General features: G+C 38.4%; 1 protein-coding gene and 1 non-coding gene across 2 annotated transcripts in view; one reads left to right on the top strand and one right to left on the bottom strand.

Moving 5' to 3' along the window:
- SEC63 (SEC63 homolog, protein translocation regulator) overlaps positions 1-19,921 on the top strand; it is a 67,905-nt gene that overhangs the window by 7,425 nt on the left and 40,559 nt on the right. The window contains exon 2 of the mRNA XM_008520863.2: positions 19,113-19,212. Coding sequence (XP_008519085.2) covers positions 19,113-19,212 — 100 coding nt within the window. The remainder of the gene's footprint in view (positions 1-19,112; positions 19,213-19,921) is intronic.
- On the bottom strand, positions 16,212-16,318 carry LOC139073752 (U6 spliceosomal RNA). The gene has a single exon (XR_011522740.1). It is a non-coding gene; the product is annotated as a U6 spliceosomal RNA (small nuclear RNA).

Below are 19,921 nucleotides of genomic sequence, written 5' to 3'. Positions count from 1 at the left end.
AAATGTTACTTATTGATTGAGCACATTCATTGTTTGCCTGTACTAGGAGCAGCAGACAATACAAAGATGAATGCAGTGTAAATATAGTGGAGTTTGTAATCTGGGTGGGGTGGGAGGATTAGGATTAGACCCATACACGAATTATTCTATCTAGAGGCCAACAAAGGAAATATAAGAGAAGTGAAAACAAGTGCTGTGGAAGTTAGCTGGATAAAGTATTTGCATGTAGTTGTGGATGACAGTGGAGGGCTAGGAGTCAGGAAAGTCTCTTCAGAGTAGGTCGATTTTGACTGGATTGTTAAAGGATGAGAAAGATTTAATGGGTGGAGTGGTGGGTGAGGGTGGTGGAAAGAAATCCCATGAGCAGAAGTATAGTGGCTGGAAAGCATGGGATGTGTTCAAAGTGCAGATCAGATCAGTTGTAGCAGACTTCAGAGACTGAAAAAATGTGAGAAAAGGCCAGAAAAGTTTATTTAAGTCATATGGAGAACATGTATGCCCAGCTGAAGAGTTTTTATATGATTTGGTTGACTGTATGTTATTTTTGGATATTTTAGAACGTATTTTTGCAACTGTACTATATGCAAGTTGGTGTAATAACATCTCAAAGAATGAGAAGGAACAGAGATTAAGCAGCAGACAGGAAATACTGTGGATCTGAACAGTGATGGTGGGATTAGGAAGCTAAGATACACACTTGAGATACTACGGAGGTAGAATCTTTTCCTTTTTTTAAAGAATTTGTAGTTTTAGCCATTTTAAATGTACAATTCAGTAGCATTAATTACATTCACAGTGTTGTGCAACCATCACCACTACCTTTTTCCAAAATTTTTCTTTACTCTAAACAAACTCCAGCTGTTGAGCAGTAACTCCCCTTTCTCCCTTTCCTCCAGCCCCTGGTAAACTCTTATCTACTTTTGGTCTCTAAATTTGCCTATTCTAGCTATTTCATATAAGTGGAGTCATATAGTAATTGCCCTTTTGTGTCTAGCTTATTTCATTTAGCGTAATGTTTTCAAGATTCATCCATGTTGTAGCAGCATGTATCAGAACTTCGTTCTTTACGAATGGGTGAATAATATTCCATTGTAGGGATGTGTACCACATTTTTAGCTGTTCATCTGTTGATGCACAGTTGGGTTGTTTCCGCCATTAGTCTATTGTGTATAATGCTGCAAGGAACACTGGCGTACAGCATCTGAGTCCTCATTTTCAGTTCTTTTGGTTGTATTCCTAGGACTGGAATTGCTGGGTCATATGGTAGTTCTGTGTTTAGCTTTTTGAGGAACTGCCAGACTTTTTTATAGTGGCGGCACCATTTTACATTCCTACCAGCAATGTATGTGGGTTCCAGTTTCTGCACATCCTCTTCAACACTTATTTTCAGTTTTTAAAAAATTATAGCCATCATAGTAGGTGTGAAGTGGTGTTTCATTATGGTTTTGATTTGCATGTTTCTGATGGCTAATAATGTTCAGCATCTTTCATGTGCTTGTTGACCTTTTGTATATCTTTGGAGAAATGTGCATTCAAATCCTTTGCCCATTTTTAAATTGGGTTGTTTATCTTTTTCTTGTTGGGTTATAGGAGTTCTTCATATATTCTAGATGTGAATCCCTAATTAGATATGTGGTTTGCAGATATTTTCTCCCATTCTGTAGATTGTGTTTTCACTTTCTTGATTATATCCTTCGATGCACAAAAGTTTTTAATTTTTAAGTCCAGTTGAACTGTTTTTTCTCGTATTGCTGTGTTTTGTTGTCATATCTAAGAATCCATTGGCAAATCCATGGACATGAAAATTTACCCCCTTGTTTTCTCTTAAGAGAATTATGTTTTTAGCTCTTATATTTAGGTCTGATTTATTTTGGGTTAATTTTTGTATGTGATGTGAGGTAGAACTCCAACTTCATTCTTTTCCACGTGGAAATCCAGTAGTCCCAGCACTATTTGTTGAAGAGACTGTTCTTTCTCTATTGAATGGACTTGGCACCCTTGTTAAAAATCAGTTGGCTATAGGTGTATGGGTAGAACCTATTTTTATAGGATATTCAGTAAGTTATCCTTACTGAACATACTTTAGCAGTGAGGACATCATAATGTTAGAATTCCTCAAGGCTGAGTCTTTGACTTCTTTTCCATCTGCGCTTACTCCTTTGGTGTAGTCTCATCCTATCTCATGGTTGTAAATATCATCTATATGATGAGGATTCCCAAATTTATATTTCCAGTCTAGAACTCTTTTTTGAACTCCAGACTTGTGTATATATAAGTGCCCAGTCCACGTTTCCATTTGGATATCTGTAGAATCTTAACATACACAAAACTGGTGTGATTTCTGTCTCACCTCTCTTCAACATCTTGACCCGCAGTCTTCTCCGTTTCAGTTAATCACAGCAGCCTCTTCAGCCGTTCAGGCAAGAAGTCTTGGGGTTATTCTGTACTCAATTCTTTATCTCCTACTCTACTTCCAGACTGTTAGCATGTCCTGTTGGCTCTACCTTCAAATTATATCCCGTCTGACCATTTCTCATTACTCCACCATCACTACCATCCTGGTTTATTGCCTGGTTGTCATTAGCCTCTTAACTAGTCTTTGTTTCTACTCTTGCTGTTTGCAGTCTATTTTCAAAATAGTACCAGAGTGATCCTCTTAGACGAGAAGCCAGCAGTTGTCACTCTTCTGCTCAGAACCTTTTAAGGCTCTCCTCTCTCAATCACAATAGAAGCTAAAGTCTTGAGAGTGTTCTGTAAAGACCTTCATGATCTCTTTGATCTTATTAGTACCCTTCCTCTTGCTATTTCCATTCTAGCCACACTAGCCTATCTGCTGTTCTTAGAGCACACGAGGCACGCTCCTTCCTTCAGACCTTTACTGTTGCTGCTCTGTTTGCTGAGGCTTTTACTTTAGATAGTAGCCACACTTCTACCGCCCTCATCTCCTTTATGTCCTTGCTCAAATGCCATCTTTTCAGTGATACCTCTAATACTGGCTGTTGAAGAATGGTGGTGCCATTCATGCAAACTGCTGAAAAGAATTTATAGTCCTACTTCCTTTTTTAGAAAGGAGCTATAAAAATGTTAAAAATTTTAAATGTAGCAATTCCATTTCTGGGACTCTGGTGTAAGGATATAGTTCTAAATACTTACAAGACCAAAGAAAGATACTGTGATATTGTGATTTATAAGTATATATTTAGTCATTCATATGGTCTTCCTCTACAGTTCCTGGCTCACACCTCCCCAAACCCTTGGAATTTCCTAAGTGTTCAAAGTCATAAAGATGTCTTTTGTTATGTGAGTGAGATGACTTTTGGGAGTCAAAAATGTCAGGATTGGGGCCTGTTGCCTGGAGAACGAACCATGTGATTAGAGGGTTGGAACTTTCAGAGAGGGGCTAGAGATTGAGTTCATTTGCCAGTGGCCATTGAGTTAATCAATCACGCCTATGTAATGAAGCCTCCATAAAACCCCAGAGGGACACTTTGGAGAGCTTCTGGATTAGTGAAGACGTGGCGATTTGGGGAGAGTGGCGTGCCCAGAGAGGACATGGAAGTTCCTTGCCCTTTCTCTATACCTTGCCTTACACGTCTCTTCCATTTGGCTCTTCTGAGTTACATCTTTTTATAATAAACTGGTAATCCAGTAAGTAAAATGTTTCTCAGTTGTCTGTGCCACTCTAGCAAATTAATCAACCAAAAGAGGGGGTCAGTGGAACCCCCAGTCTGTAGGTGGTTGGTCAGAAGCACAGGTGATAACCTGGGCTTTCGACTGACATCTGAAGTGGCGTGGCAGTACAGTTTTGTTGAACTGAGCTCTCAACCTGTGGAATTTTATGCCGTCTCTGGTAGACAGTGTCAGAATTGAGTTGAATTCTCTGACAGCCAGCTGGTGTTCTGAGAATTGCTTCTTGGAAGTGAGTGTGGGGGGACCCTTCCCCTCCATGTTGCAAATTGAGTCTCAGAACACCAAAAAATTCAAAACAATTTATGTCTAATTGTAGGATGGTAGGTATATTATGGTGTCCTTATTCATTTGGTTATTAGTAGTAATTAAGTGATGTTTTTAATGAATTTCCAAGCATGGGAGATGTTTAGAGATTAAAAAATTAAAAATTACAGGTAATGTGATCTTAACACAAACTTAAGCTTTTTGTGTTTGTATCTCAATTTGTAAATGGTACATGATAGAGTGCTACCTTAAATTAACTTTTGTATGTCCTGTTCCTTCTCCTGCTCTCTGAGAAACTCTATCACTTGGGCAACTGCTGCATTGGGGAAAAGTAGTAGGTGTCATCAGTATGGTGGAAGTGTCCTTGAGGGCTGTGACTGAGGCAGTCCCACAGCCCTCTAATTGAGGGAAGCTCATTGCCCCTAGAAGTTAGTTGCTGAAGCTTCCTTGTTCACAAAGATCTCTCCCCTAAGTATGTACCTTCAACCTTGCCAAGTCCCCTTTCTTCCTTCCCCTTTCCCAAATACTCTCCTAAAGAGGACTAAAAAGGAAACGTTAAATTGCTATTAGTGATTATCATCTGGTTGTTGGAATGGTGAATGTTTTCTTCTTTCTGCTTTATCTATATGCTGAGTTTTCTGTACGGATTTGTATTAACATCTAAAAACTAATTTAAACAGTCTCTGGCTAGATTGGCTGTTATCTTGAGCAAGACATTCTATGTACCACTTATCTCTAGAGGCCTTTTCAGTTCCCTGAACTTTTTTTACTTTGGGGTATGTAGTGTTTAAGGTCCCAGTGGGACATACATCCTTGAAGGTGTTTTAAGTTGTCTTTTCTTTTTAAAAGCTAGCAAGCTAGCATTTCTTTAACAGTACTTGAGTTTTTCTATTTTTGTCTTGTTTTGTCTCTTTTAGAGGTGATTACCCTTTGACCTGGGCTGTGGATTATCACTATAAGCTTAAGGTGAAAAGAAAAACAAGAGAGAGGTAATGGTAGAGGATTGGATGAAGAGTGAAGTAGCTAACAGGGTAGATGTGTTATTGGCAGATGAGATGGCAGGGTAAAAAGGACCCTTTGATAGGATTTTAGGTCATATTTGAGACTATGCTAAGGAGACATAGCATCTTTCTCCAACTCACTTGGAGCATACTATAATTTGTTTAGAATCCTGCACTATCTTGCACCTCTAGTTTGAGAAATGCAACTTGAAATGAATCATTTTACCATTGAGAATCCCCTTCTTGCCTTAGTAATACCTTCTGGCTTAGAGACAGATGGCTCATAAAAAATTCCTGTGTCCTACAGATATGAAGGATGGATGTTTGCTTTTCTTTTGGACCTGGACACTTCTATAGCAAATGAAACTAAAACAAAAAAAAACTGTCTTGCCACTTTTTCTCCAAAATTTATGTGTTGTATTGCCTTGTCCCACACTCTTCAGTATTGAAGTCCTTGCAGCAGTTTGATTTGTAGCACTTTTTTTTGGTCTGTAAACTTCTATTTCACCAGACTTTTTGTTACGGATGTCATCTATTCTAAAGATTGGCCCTGAGCTAACATCTGTTGCCAGTCTCTTTTTTCTTTTCTTCTTCTGCCCCGCAAAGCCCCCCAGTACATAGCTGTATATTCTAGTTGTAGGTCCTTCTAGTTCTGCTATGTGGGACGCTGCCTCAGCGTGGCTTGGTGAGCGGTGCCATGTCTGCCTAGGATCTGAACCGGCGAAACCCTGGGCCGCTGAAGTGGAGCGTGCAGACTTAAGCACTCGGTCATGGGGCCGGCCGCTAGAGGTCTCACCTGTTCAGTTTGTTTTTAGCTACTCCTTGTTCTTAAATTTTTTGACTCGGATTTCTTCATGTTACATTTTCTGCTTTGGACATATAATCAGGATAGGTGTGTTAAGTTAATGAGAACAGGGACACAGTATATTTTAGCTGCTTTTGAGAATTGTTCAGGCGATCTAGTTTTCTTTTTAGGGAAAGGCAGTTAAAGTGAATAAGTGCATAGGCCTATGAATTTACACCTGCGCACAAGTCCCATCTCTGTTCTTTAATGATTATTTGCTATTCCATTGGTACCATCTGTAATTTTGGGCTAGTTACTTAACCTTTCTGAGCTTCATGTTTTTTGTTTGTTTGTTTTTGTTTTTTTAAGTTTACTAATACATATATACGTACATACTCCCTGGGTGGTTAGAAGTCTAAATGAGATAATTCATACATTCAACAGATACTTATTAAGCACCTGCTATTTGCCAGGCATTGTGTCAGGCAGTGGAATATGGGGGTGAAAAATATAGATGGGATCCCAGTTCTCTTGAAGGTTATATCCTAATGTGGGGGAGATGATTGACATATTACATATAAATAACAAAAAATATCAGATAGTGATAAATACTGTATAGAGAAGTAGAGTATTCAGAGAATGTCTTCCTGAGAATGTTTCTTCAAGCTGAGTGACAAAAGGGAGCCAGCCATTCAAAGATCTGAACTGCGTGGGAAAAGCCTGTTTCAGGCTGGGGCAACAGTTGTATACAAAAAGCCTTTAAGACAAGGAGGAGTTGGGCATATTCCAGGAAGAGAGAAGAACAAAGTGGCAGGAGGTGGCAGGTGAGGAGGATAATCTGGGATAAAGTCAGAGAGGGAGCTGGAGAGTAGATCATGTCTATAAGCCAGCGTCAGAAGCTTGGATTTTGTTTTAGGTGCAATGGGAAGTTATTGAAGATTTTTAAGCAGAGAAATAACAAGATCTGACTTAATAGTCTCCTGTTTCTTAATGATGTGGAAAAAATTTTTTTAGCCGGCTTGAATATATATCCTTTTAAGGATGAAATCATATCTCCTTAAAGTGTTTAATTTATAAATTTTAGTTACATATTTAAAAATCACATCCTATAAAGTATAGTACTTTAAAAATAAAGTTTTATCCCCCTACATTTCAGCAAACAGTTATTTTCACATTCCTCATGTATTCAACCTCAGTGTCTTTGTGGTCACCAGAGCTATTTTTTGTCATCTAACAGTGTTTCAGAATATGTACATTTCATTTGCATATGTTTGGGATGTAGCACTTTTGGGTTCTGAATATGATACCATCATTGGAAATTTTATTCCAAGCCACAGTGTAGCATTATATAACATTAGGTATTTTGATCATCCTGTAGGTGGGGGTGTGTGTGTGTGTGTGTGTGTGTGTGTATTTGGTTTTAGTTGAAGTCCATAATAGTTTATAACGTTGTGAAATTTCAGTTGTTCTTTATTATTTGTCAGTCACCATATATCATATGATCAGTCAGTGGGCACTTGGGTTGCCTCCACTTCTTGGCTGTTGTGAATAATGCTGCACTAAACATAGGGATGCGTAAATTTCTTTGAATTGTTGATTTCAAGTTCTTTGGATAAGTACCCAGTAGTGGGATAGCTGGGTCATGTGGTATTTCTATTTTTAATTTTTTGAGAAATCTCTATAGTCTTTTCCATAGTGGCTGCACCAGTTTGCATTCCCCCCAGCAGTGTAGGAGGGTTCCCTTGTCTCCATGTTCTCTCCAGCGTTTGTTGTTTCTTGTCTTGGTAATTATAGCCATTCTGACTAGTGTAAGGTGATATTTCATTGTAGTTTTGATTTGCATTTCTCTCATGGTTAGTGATATTGAACATCTTTTCGTGTGCCTGTTGGCCATCTGTATGTCTTCTTTGGAAAAATGTCTGTTCATATCCCCTGTCCATTTTTTGATCAGTTTTTTGTTGTCGTTGTTGAGTTGTATGAGTCCTTTATATATTTTGGAGATTAACCCCTTGTTGGATATATGATTTGCAAATATTTTCTCTCAGTTGGTGGTTGTCTTTTCATTTTGTTCCTGGTTTCCTTTGCCTTGCAGAAAGCTTTTTAGTCTGATGAACTCCCATTTGTTTTTTTTCTTTTGTTTCCTATGACTGAGTAGACATGGTATTCGAAAAGATCCTTCTAAGATTGATGTCAGAGAGTGTATTGCCTATGTTTTCTTCTAGGAGTTTTATGGTTTCACATCTTACCTTCAGGTCTTTAATCCATTTTGAGTTAATTTTTTTGTTTGGTGAAAGATAATGGTCTGCTTTCATTCTTTTGCATGTGGCTGTCCAGTTTTCCCAACACCATTTATTGAAGAGACTTTCCTTTCTCCATTGTGCATTCTTAGCTCCTTTGCCAAAGATTAGCTGTCAGTACATGTGTGGTTTTATTTCTAGGCTTTCAGTTCTGTTCCGTTGATCCGTGTGCCTGTTTTTATACCAGTACCATGCTGTTTTGATTACTATAGCTTTGTAGTATGTTTTGAAGTCAGGGATTGTGATGCCTCCAGCTTTGTTCTTTTTTTTTAGGATTGCTTTAGCAGTTCGAGGTCTTTTGTTGCCCCATGTGAATTTTAGGATTCTTTGTTCTATTTCTGTGAAGAATGTCATTGGGATTCTGATTGGGATTGCATTGAATCTGTAGATTGCTTTAGGTAGTGTGGACATTTTAACCGTATTTATTCTTCTGATCCATGTGCATGGAATATCTTTCCATTTCTTTATGTCCTCATCCATTTCTTTCAATAATGTCTTATAGTTTTCCTTTTATAGATCTTTCACCTTCTTGGTTAAATTTATTCCTAGATATTTTACTCTCTTTGTTGCAATTGTAAATGGGATTGTATTCTTGAGTTCTTTTTCTGTTAGTTCATTATTAGAGTATAGCAATGCAACTGATTTTTGTAAGTTGACTTTGTACCCTGGAACTTTGCTATAGTTGTTTATTATTTCTAATAGTTTTCCAAAGGATTCTTTAGGATTTTCTGTATGTAAAATCATGTCGTCTGCAAACAGCGAGAGTTTCACTTCTTCCTTGCCTATTTGGATTCCTTTTATTTCTTTTTCTTACCTAATTGCTCTGGCCAAAACCTCTAGTACTTTGTTGAATAAGAGTGGTGAGAGTGGGCACCCTTTTCTTGTTCCTGTCTCAGAGGGATGGCTTTCAGTTTTTCCCTATCGAGGATAATGTTGGTTGTGGGTTTGTCATATATGTAGCCTTTATTATGTTGAGGTATTTTCCTTCCATACCCATTTTATTGAGAGTTTTTATCATAAATGGATGTTGGATCTTGTCAAATGCTTCCTCAGCATCTGTTGAGATGATCGTGTATTTTTTATTCCTCATTTTGTTAATGTGGTGGATCACATTGATTGATTTGCGGATGTTGAACCATCCCTGCATCCCTGGTGCAAGTGAGTTTTCCCACTTGATCATGGTATATGGTCCTTTTAATGTATTGCTGTATTCAGTTTACCAATATTTTGTTGAGGATTTTTGCATCTGTGTTCGTTAGTGATATATTGGCCTGTAATTTTCCTTCTTTGTGTTGTCCTTGTCTGGCTTTGGTATCAGGATGATGTTGGCCCTGTAGAATGTATTAGGAAGTATTTCATCATCTTCAGTTTTTTGAAATCGTTTCAGAAGGTGTTAAGCCTTTTTTGAATGTTTGGTAGAGTGCTCCAGAGAAGCCATCTGGTCCTGGACTTTTATTTTTTGGGAGGTTTTTTGTTATTGTTTTTGTTTTTGAGGAAGATTAGCCCTGAGCTAACTGCTGCCAATCCTCCTCTTTTGGCTGAGGAAGACAGGCCCTGAGCTAACATCTGTGCCCATCGTCCTCTATATGTGGGACACCTGCCACAGCATGCCTTGACAAGCAGTGCGTAGGTCCACATCTGGGATCCGAACCAGTGAACTCAGGGCCACTGAAGCGGAATGTGCAAATTTAACCACTGGGCCACCAGGCTGGCCACAGGAGGTTTTTGATTACTGTTTCAATCTGTTTACTTGTGATTGGTCTATTCAGATTCTCTATTTCTTCTTGGTTCAGTTTTGGGAGGTTGTAGGAGTCTAATAATTTATCCATTTCTTCTAGCTTGTTCAATTTGTTGGCATATGGTTTTTCGTAGTATTCTCTTATAATCTTTTGTGTTTCTGCAGTATCTGTTGTAATTTCTACTTTCATTTCTAATTTTATTTATTTGAGCCATCTCTTTTTTTCTTAGTGAGTCTGGCTAAGTGTGTGTCAATTTTGTTTATTTTCTCAAATAACCAGCTCATAGCTTTATTGATCTTTCTGTTGTTTGTTTCATCTCTATTTCATTTATTTCTACTCTGATTTTTATTATTTCCCTCCTTCCACTGACTTTGGGCTTGCTTTGTTCTTCCTCTAATTCTGTTATGTGTAGTTTAAGAATACTTACTGAGATTTTTCTTGTTCGTTAAGGTGGGCCTGTATTGCTATAAAATTCCCTCTTAGGACCACTTTGTTGCCTCCCGTATGAGTTGGTATGGTGCATTTTCATTCTCATTTGTCTCCAGATATTTTTTGATTTCTCCTTTAATTTCTTCATTGATCCATTGGTTCTTCAGTAGCATGTTGTTTAGTTGCCACATCTTTGTCCCTTTCCCAGCTTTTTTCTTGCAGTTGATTTCTAGTTTCATAGCATTATGGTCAGAAAAGATGCTTGATAGGATTTCAGTCTTCTTAAATTTATCGAGACTTGCCTTGTTTCCCAACATATGATGTAGCCTTGAGAATGTTCTCTGTGCGCTTGAGAAGGATGTGTATTCTGCTGTTTTTGGATAGAGTGTTCTCTGTATATCTGTTAAGTCCATCTGGTCTAGTTTTTTGTTTAAATCCACTATTTCCTTGTTGACTTTCTGTCTGGATCATCTATCCATTGATATAAGTGGGGTGTTAAGTTCCCTAACTAGTATTGTGCTGTTAATATCTCCTTTTAGATTTGTTAATAGTTGCTTTATGTACTTTGGTGCTCCTGTGTTGAGTGTGTATATCTTTATAAGTGTTATGTCTTCTTGGTGGAGTGTCCCTTTTATCGTTATATACTATCCATCTTTGTCTCTCATTACCTGTTTTGTCTTGAAGTCTAGTTTGATATACGTATGACAACACCTGCTCTTTTGTTTGCCTTTAGCTTGGAGGATTGTTTTCCATCCCTTCACTCTGAGCCTGTGTTTTTTTTTTTTTTTTTGAGGAAGATTAGCCCTGAGCTAACTGCTGCCAATCCTCCCCTTTTTGCTGAGGAAGACTGGCCCTGAACTAGCATCCATGCCCATCTCACTCTACTTTATATGTGGGACGCCTACCACAGCATGGTGTGCCAAGCAGTGCTGTGTCCGCACCTCTGATCTGAACTGGCCAACCCTGGGCCACCGAAGTGGAATGTGCGCACTTAACTGCTGCGCCACTGGGCCAGCCCTAGCCTCTGTTTGTCTTTAGAGCTGAGATGTGTTTCCTGGAGGCAGCATATTGTTGGGTCTTGTCTTTTGATCAATCCCTCCACTGTGTCTTTCGATTGGAGAGTTCAATACCTTTCCATTTAGAGTGCTTATTGATAGATGAGGGCTTAATGCTGCTGTCTTATTGCTTGTTTTCTCGTTCGTCTGCCTTTCCCTTGTTTCTCATCCTGTGTATTTTGGATTACCAGTTCAGTTTGGTAGTTCTCTGTGGTAGTTTTCTTGGTTTTCTCTTTATTGTTTGTGTTTCTGTTCTGATTATTTGTTTAGTGGTTACCATGAGGTTTGTATAAAAAGTCTCGTAGATGCAATAGTCCATTTTCTGATAGCCTCTTTCCTTAGACTAAGCCAATTCCATCTCTTTCCTGTTCCCATTCTAAGTTATTGTCACAACTTATTCCATCTTGTATTGTGAGTTTGTGGTTAAAATGATGAGATTATATTTATTTTTGATGTTTTTCTTCCCTTTATCTTTAATGTTGCTAACCTGTTTTTTGTTTGCTAACCTGTTGTGAGAGGGAGCTGCAATTTTCTGATTTTTGTTTACCTGTGTATCTCTTTGCTAAAGGCTTTGTAAACCCTCCCCCCCCCCCTTTTTAAAATTAGGTGTGAGGGTCTTCTTGAGCATTTCTTGTAGGGGGGTGTCTTGTGGCGATGAACTCTATCACTGGCTAGAGTATTCTTGGCTGAAAGTTTCTGTCCTTCAGAATTTTGAATATATCATTCCACTCTCTCGTAGCCTCTAAGGTTTGAGAAATCCCCTGAAAGCCTGATAGGGATTCCTTTGTAAGTTATTTTCTTCTGCCTTGCTGCCCTTAATATTTTCTCTTTGTCATTGACTTTTGACGGCTTTACTACTATATGCCTTGGAGAAAGTCTTTTAACATTGATATAAATCAGAGTTCCAGTAGCCTCTTTCGCATGTATTTCCAGCATCTTTCCCAGATTTGGAAGTCCTCAGCTGCTGTTTTTTTGAACAAGCTTTCTGCTCTGTTCTCCTCCGTTTCTCCCTCTGGAATACCTATAATCCTTATGTTACATTTCCCAATTGAATGGGATATTTCTCAGAGAATTTCTTCATTTCTTTTTAGTGTTAGTTTTCTCTTCTTCTCCATCTTCATGCATTTCTATATTTCTGTCCTCTAAGCTGCTAATTCTGTCCTCCATAATATCAGCTCTGTTATTCAGGGATTCTGGATTTTTCCTTATGTCATCTATTGTGTTTTTTATCTCCAACATTTCTAATTGGTTTTTCTTTATAGTTTCAATCTATTTTGTGAAGAACTTCCTGATTTCTTTGAGCTATCTGTATTTTCTTGTAAGTTGTTGAGTTTTTTTATGATAACCATTTTGCATTTGCCGTCATTTAGATTATAAATTTCTGTGCCTTCAGGATTGATTTCTAGGTATTTGTCGTTTTCCTTCTGGTCTGGAGTATTAATAAATTTTTTGTACTGTTTTATGGGGTGGATTTGTGCCTCAGCATAGTGATAGTGTCTGGTTGCCAGCTTCCACCTGCTGCCACTGGGTGGGAGTCAAGAGCTGTGTATTCTGAGCCTGCCACTGTCCCTGCCTCGCTCTCGCACAGCTGCTGCTTTTCTATCATATGTGCAGGTGCTCTAGCCAGTGGTACGAGCTGGAGCACCGGATGGAAGGAGGGTCGGCTTCTTTCACCTGTGTGATCCCAGGGTCTTGTTGCTTTGCCCTTGCTATCTGCTCTCCAGGGGTTCTGGCTTGATGAAGACACTGCTGTTCTGGCTTAGCGACCTCTGTGATGGACTTTCCTATGGGCTTTGAGGGAACTTGGAGAGTTGAAGGTGTTCCTGCCAAGGGCCCCTCCTCCCTCTCCCAATCCCCATTCTCTCAGAGCCACGCACAGTCCTGGGGTCGCTGCTGTTTGGGAGGGAGAGGAGATCCCCTGACCTCCTTTCACTTCCTTCTGGGGTCCAGCACTTCCACCTTCAGACACGCCTGCATAGGTCTCTCAGATGTCTTTTATGTTGTTTGAATGTGCTCTGTTGGCATATGAATGTCCTTTTCATTGTATCTTAGAGGAGGGAGTTTAAGGGAAGTGCTCGCTTTGCCATTATGCTGATGTCTCTCCCAAACTGTGTCTCTTTTGATTTCTTTTTAGTCTTAGTTTTCTCTTCTCCATCTGATGCGTTTCTGTATCTTTGTTCTCTAAATTTCTAATTCTGTCCTCTATAGTATCAGCTTTGTTATTTAAGGTTTCCAGGCTTTTCTTTATCTCATTCATTGTTTTTCATCTCCAGCATTTCTGAGTGCTTTCTTTTAGTAGTTTCAGTCTCTTTTGTGAAGAATTTGCTCTGTTGATTGATTTTATTTCTGATTTCATTAAACTGTCTTCCTGAGTTTTCTTGTAACTCGTTGAGTTTTTTATGATAGCTATTTTGAATTCTCTGTCATTTAGCTTGTAAATTTCTGCGCCTTCAGGGTTGATTTCTGGGTCCTTGTCATTTTCCTTCTAGTTTAGAGTGTTAATTACCTCTTTATACTATTTGATAGAGTGGATTTGTGCCTTTGCATAGTGCTAGCATTTTACTTTTCATTTTTATTTTTTTCTGGGAAAGATGTACCCTGAGCTAACAAGTGTTGCCAGTCTTCCTCTGTTTTTTCTTCCTCCCCAAAGCCCCAGTACATAGTTGTATGTTCTAGTTGTCATTCCTTCTAGTTCTACTCTGTGAGGCACCACCACAGCATGGCGACTGACAGATGAGTGATGTGCTTCCATGCTTGGGAACTGAACCTGGGCCACCGAAGTGGAGTGCACCGAATTTAACCACTAGGCCATCAGGGCTGGCTCTAGAAATAAGTTTTAATATTTGGAGTTTTAACTTTTTTTGAACATATGGGATATTTACAAGTTGCTTATAAGTAAAAGCGTAACTGATATTTTATTCTCATTTTATTAATTCGTTAATTTCTAATATTTATTTTTGCCCTAATAACATCAAAACAAATGTAGCATCAGAAATTTTAACTTGTAAAACGTTATAAATGTTAAACTTGAGTATAATAAACTTAGTGATACTTTTTGGTGATATGTGCCAAAGCGTTTAGAGGTGAAGTGTCTTCATGTCTGCAACTTACTCTAAAGTAGTTCAGATAAAAAGGAAGGGGAGGAAAAGAGGGAACTGGAGATACAGCCAAGAGTTGCAAAATGTTAACAATTGGTTAATTTACATGAAGGGTATTGTTCATTGTAATATTCTTCCAATTTCTCTGAAGGCTTGAAAATTTTCAAAATAAGTTGGGAAAAACTTAGTCATGGAATAAGAGGTGTCGGTATTATAAGAAATGAGTTTCCAGGATAAAAATATATTACATTAGGATAAAATTATTGGGGGGAAGTGGAATGAAGGGCTTGTGCATGAATTTGTGTAAATGGATGATGTTGGATATGAAATTGCTATGGTCTTTAGATTTCGTTGGTACATTTAAAAGTGAAAAAAATCCTTTTATTTTAAAATTTCAACTTTATGTCAGAAGTGACATTTTACAACTCTACAAACCGATGATGCAAAATTTTAGATGCCAAATTAGAAATCTACATGAAGGTACATGATTTTAAAAAATTCTTTTGTGGTAAGCATGCAAACAGGTTTGAAGACTTCAGATCTGGCTAACATTCTTTCAGCTCTTTGGGTTCTAGGAATATGGTGCTAAGACTTCACTCAGTTATACTACAACTGGCAGATCATCCTGGCATGCACAGATGGATGTGACTCTTTTAGCAAAGGCGTTGTACAGCTTATGAAACAACCGTAATAACCTTCCTCCAAACCTAGACTTACTCCACAGACATGTAAACTTTATGTCCAGCTCCTGAGAGCAATCATAATATGTTGTTGTGTTGCTTTTAAAATCACAGAATTGTTTTATGACCTTGTAATTTCCCTTTCTATAAATGTGGGTAATTTCTTTAAAAACTGTATCATAAGGGGCTGGCCTGGTGGTGCAGCAGTTAAGTTTTCACCCTCCATGTCAGCAGCCTGGGGTTCGCAAGTTCAGATCCCCCGGGCGGACCTACACACTGCCAAGCCATGCTGTGGCAGGCATCCCATATATAAAGTAGAGGAAGATGAGCACGGATGTTAGCTCAGGGCCAGTCTTCTCAGCAAAAAGAGGAGAATTGGTGGCAGATGTTAGGTCAGGGCTAGTCTTTCTCAAAAAACCCCCACAAGAACCAAAAAAGCTGTATCATAAGTTAATGATAATGCTAACATAAGTTTTACTGGCCAGGAAACTGGTAATTCTATAAACTAGAAGTTTATAAATGAGGTTTTTTTTTTTTTAACTCTTCTAAGTGTCTTATAATAAAAAACTATCTAGAAGGACTTTACTTGTGATGGTTACTTTGACTGGAAGTCATTCATATATAGTTTTGGAATGTGTACTATGAATATTTTGTTATGCTGGAAATCTCAATGCCACTGTTACTGTGTAAACCATAATCTGAAGGATTTCCTGATTAACTTAAATGTTCTAAAAAGTTACGATTTAATTTTTGGATTGGCAGAGTGAAGCTTACAAGGTGCCTGTGCACATTGTGCAAGACTGTTGGGGCTGAAAACCGTGTGTACTTTCTCTAGGTCAGGGACCCTGGGAGAATGTTATTCCTTTGAATAGATCAAGCTCCCTGGTTGGTAAAGAGACTTCAGCAATGTCCTTATAATCTTATCAAATGTTTCCTTGGTTTTCTACTTGAAAATGGGGACTGTGGAGGCTTAATTTAATGAAGTACACATTAAAAAATCACCAGTGGTATTTTTCAAAAGTGTCCATAATTTAAGTGTGAAATCAGAAAGTTAACATTGCTTCCATTTCATTCTCAGACCCCATTGAAGTTTTGTCGCTTGTCTCAATGATGTTCCTTATAGCAAAAAAATTCAGTTCAGAATCATACATCACATTTAGTTGACATGTTTCTTTTTTTTCCCCTTTGCTTCATGAATTGGCTTGTCATCTTTGCACAGGAGCCATGCTAATCTTCTCTGTATTGTTCCAATTCTAGTATATGTGCTGCAGAAGCCAGCACAGTTGACATGTTTCTTCAGTCTCCTTCACTCTGGAACAGTTTGTCACTTTTTCCTTGACTTTAAAGATTACAGGCCATTCATTTTATAGAATGAACCTAGTTTGGGTTGTTTGGTGTTGTTTCATGATTAGATTCAGGTTATGTATCTTAGACAGGAATTTCACAAAACTAATTCTTTGTTCTTCTCATAGTATTCTGGCAGATGGTATATGATTGCAGGTTGTCCCATTGCTGGTGATGTTCACTGATCACCTGATTAAGATGGTGTCTGCCAGGTTTTCTGTGTTAGTTTCCTATTGTTGCTGTAACAGATTATCACAACCTTAGTGGCTTAATACAACACAAATTTATTCTCTTTTAGTTCCGGAGGCCAGAAGTCTAAAATCAGTTTTACTGGGCTAGTTGTGGTTTTGGCAAGGTTGGTTCTTTCTGGAGGCTCTAGAGTAGAATTTCTTTCCTTGTGTTTTCCAGCTTCTAGAGGCAGCCTGTATTCCTTGGCTTGTGGCCCCTCCCTCCATCTTCAAAGGACATCGCTCCACTCTCTGCTCCCATTGTCACATCACCTTTGTCTTTTGACCCTCATTCTTATAAGGACCCCTGTGGTTTTGTTGGGCCAACCCAAATAATCTAGGATAATCACCTCATTTCGAGATCTTTAATCACATCTGTGTGATTAAAAAAGATCCTTTTGCCATATAAGATAATATATTCCCTGCTTCTGAGTATTAGGATGTGGACATCTTGGGGGGCAATTATTCAGCCTACCACACTTCACTATAAAGTCATTCTTTTCCCTTTTTTAATATTTTATGGGAAGATACTTGGATCCCTGGTTCATGGTAGTAGAGAATTGTATTTAGAAGCCAAGATCTGGGTGCTAGGTGTGCTTACTGCTATTGAGATGTCACTGCTTCTAGGCTTGCTTAATAAAGTTAGGAAATATGTATGTACGTATATAGATCTACATCTGTATTTCTATATTAAAAGGTATTAGTTTATACCAATGCCTTCAATTCCAGTCCAACACCACAGGATTCATTCTTGTTTTCTGTCTTTTCATATATGTTATTCCCTGCTCTGACAGTGAAGAACTGACTCCATTTATCCTTAATATATTAATTTATTTGATCACTCCTCCTGCATTTTACCAGTCTCCTTTTCTGCCATCACCCCTTCTGCTACCTAGATCCCTCTTCATCACACCTTGATCTGATCTCTCCTGCCACAATCTCTCCCACGTGGCTGCTTTCCTCAAAACGTGGTAGTAACAGGGTAGTTGGACTTATTACATGGAGGCTTTGGAGCATTCTTTTATATGTAGACTTATTTTACTTATCTGGCATCTCATTTAAGGACTGTGGTTTTGCGGTCTTTTAATATTATGAAAAAATTGATGTTTAGTATTATCCAGCTTGACGCACTTTAGATGATCTCAGTTTTGTTGGCAACATCCAAAGCATGATAGTTAGGAGCCAGTCGAATATTTTTTAAAAAAAGCGTGATAATTAGGAGCCTCCTTCTCTCCATCATGTCTAATCAGGATGTTGACCTTGGCCATGTCAGGGTCGTAGAGCTTCTTCACAGTCTGTTAGGTCTGGTGCTTGTTGTTCTTGACCTGCCTAATGAACACAAGTGTGTTGTCTTCTTCATGGCTGACTCAGTGTTCAGGGGGAACTTGATTATGGCATAGTGGTCAAGCTTGTTGCTTATCTAAGGATATTTGGGCTGCCTTTGGAGTGCCTAGGGCCAACCAGAAGGTGGATAACTTGTGGATCTTTTTTTTTTTTTTTCGCCTCTGGACACCTTTTAGCACTGCCTTCTTGGCCTTCTAAGCCTTTGTTTTGGCTTTGGCTTTAGGAGGGGCAGGATCTTCTGTCTTTGCTTTCTGCATGCTGTCTTCATGAAAAGGTGGATTTTTATTTTAAAACTTACTTAAAAGAATTTTTCTAACTTGGGAGAGTTATTCAAGTGATTGTGGTGAGTTTTAGTAAAACCAGACATGATATTTTGGCTTTGGTTTAATTCCTTTCTAATCGATTTGCAGGTTTTTCCTGGGGACTAAAAAGTAATACTTTTTGTCATAACTCTTATAGGAACTTGTTTTAACTTCTTACGTGTTTGGGTGATTTTTCTAATTTAACGTAATTATTTTTATGTTGGAAGAGTGTCGTTTCTGTTTAGTTTCTTTAATAAACCACATTTCAGCTGCTTTACACCTTTTTTTCTTCTCCCCAAAGCCCCCCACTACATAGTTGTATATTCTGCTTGTAGGTCCTTCTAGTTGAGCTATATGGGACACCACCTCAGCATGGCTTGATGAGCAGTGCTAGGTCCACGCCCAGGATCCAAACCACTGAAACTCTGGGCTGCCAAAGCAGAGCACGTGAACTTAACCACTCAGCCACAGGGCTGGCTCCAGCTATTTTATACTTTTTGTTTCTTCTATAGCAGAAGGGAAAAGAGGAGAGAATTTCTCAGAAATTGCTGATTATATGAGTGAATATTTTGGGTTCAAGTCAGTTTTTGCATTTTTCAACCAGAAGTTATTTAAGTCTCACTTGGAAAATGGTTGCCTGGTAGTTGAATAAAATTTTCCATATAGATCGTTTTTTCTTAGTGGCAGAAAATTTAACTTATGTTCTGAATTTTTCTTAAAGGTTATTTAAGTAGGCAGTACTTTAACGTTCCAGTAGAATAACTAGCATGGTAATGAAGGTTAATATGATTTTAACTCTGGTTTTGTCATCCCTGTGAAAAACGATTAACTTATCACCTTATTTTTCTTTTTTGACAGAGCAAATTCGATTAAAGAATATCAGAAAAGTATATGGAAGATGTATGTGGTATCGTTTGCGGTTATTAAAACCCCAGCCAAATATTATTCCTACAGTAAAGTAAGTAATTGGTTTCAATAAAAAAACATACTTAGTGCTTAATCTTTGTTAGATAGCATGTAAAATAGAGCTAGAACAATGAAGAAAATCTGTCTGTAAAGAAATTACAGCCTTAGTAGGGATAAGATGTGATTAGTAAATTCAAGAGCTGTCTGAACAGAGAGATTTAGAAGCTCAAAGGAGAGAGTGTACTTCTGACTCGGGGAGGAAGGGAAAAAGAGAAGTCAAATGTTGAAGGAAGACCTTGTGCGTCTTGTGTCAAGATTTAAATTTTGTCTTAAAGAGTATGGGGGAATGTTTAAAAGATTATCAGGAGCAGGGAGGTGACATGGCCAAGTTTGCGTTTCATGATGATAGAGTTTATTGAGCACCTACTGTAGGCCAGGTGCTGTGCTAGGGCTTTGTATGTTATCTCATTAGTTTTATATTAACTTCAAGGTAGATGTTTTTGCTTTTTCTCAGATGAGAAAACTGAGACTAGGAAGATGAGGTAACTTGACCAAGGTCTTGCAGCTGGAATAGGTGGAGCGGGGACCTAGTCACCTTTCTTTTGGCAGGCCCATCTGCTTAAACAAGCCATTAGCGTGTTTAGTTAGAGTGGGCCCATTTGATTTTGTGAGGCTCTGGGGTACACTGGTTTAGGGCCTGAGCTTTAGACCTTCATTCTAAGTCATCCGTTTGGAGGTAATAGATGAAACTAATATGTGAA

Source organism: Equus przewalskii, chromosome 9, assembly GCF_037783145.1.
Source record: "Equus przewalskii isolate Varuska chromosome 9, EquPr2, whole genome shotgun sequence".
NCBI classification, from domain to species: domain Eukaryota; kingdom Metazoa; phylum Chordata; class Mammalia; order Perissodactyla; family Equidae; genus Equus; species Equus przewalskii.
Note: the sequence above shows the minus strand (reverse complement) of the source record. Positions and strands in the feature narration are given on the sequence as shown.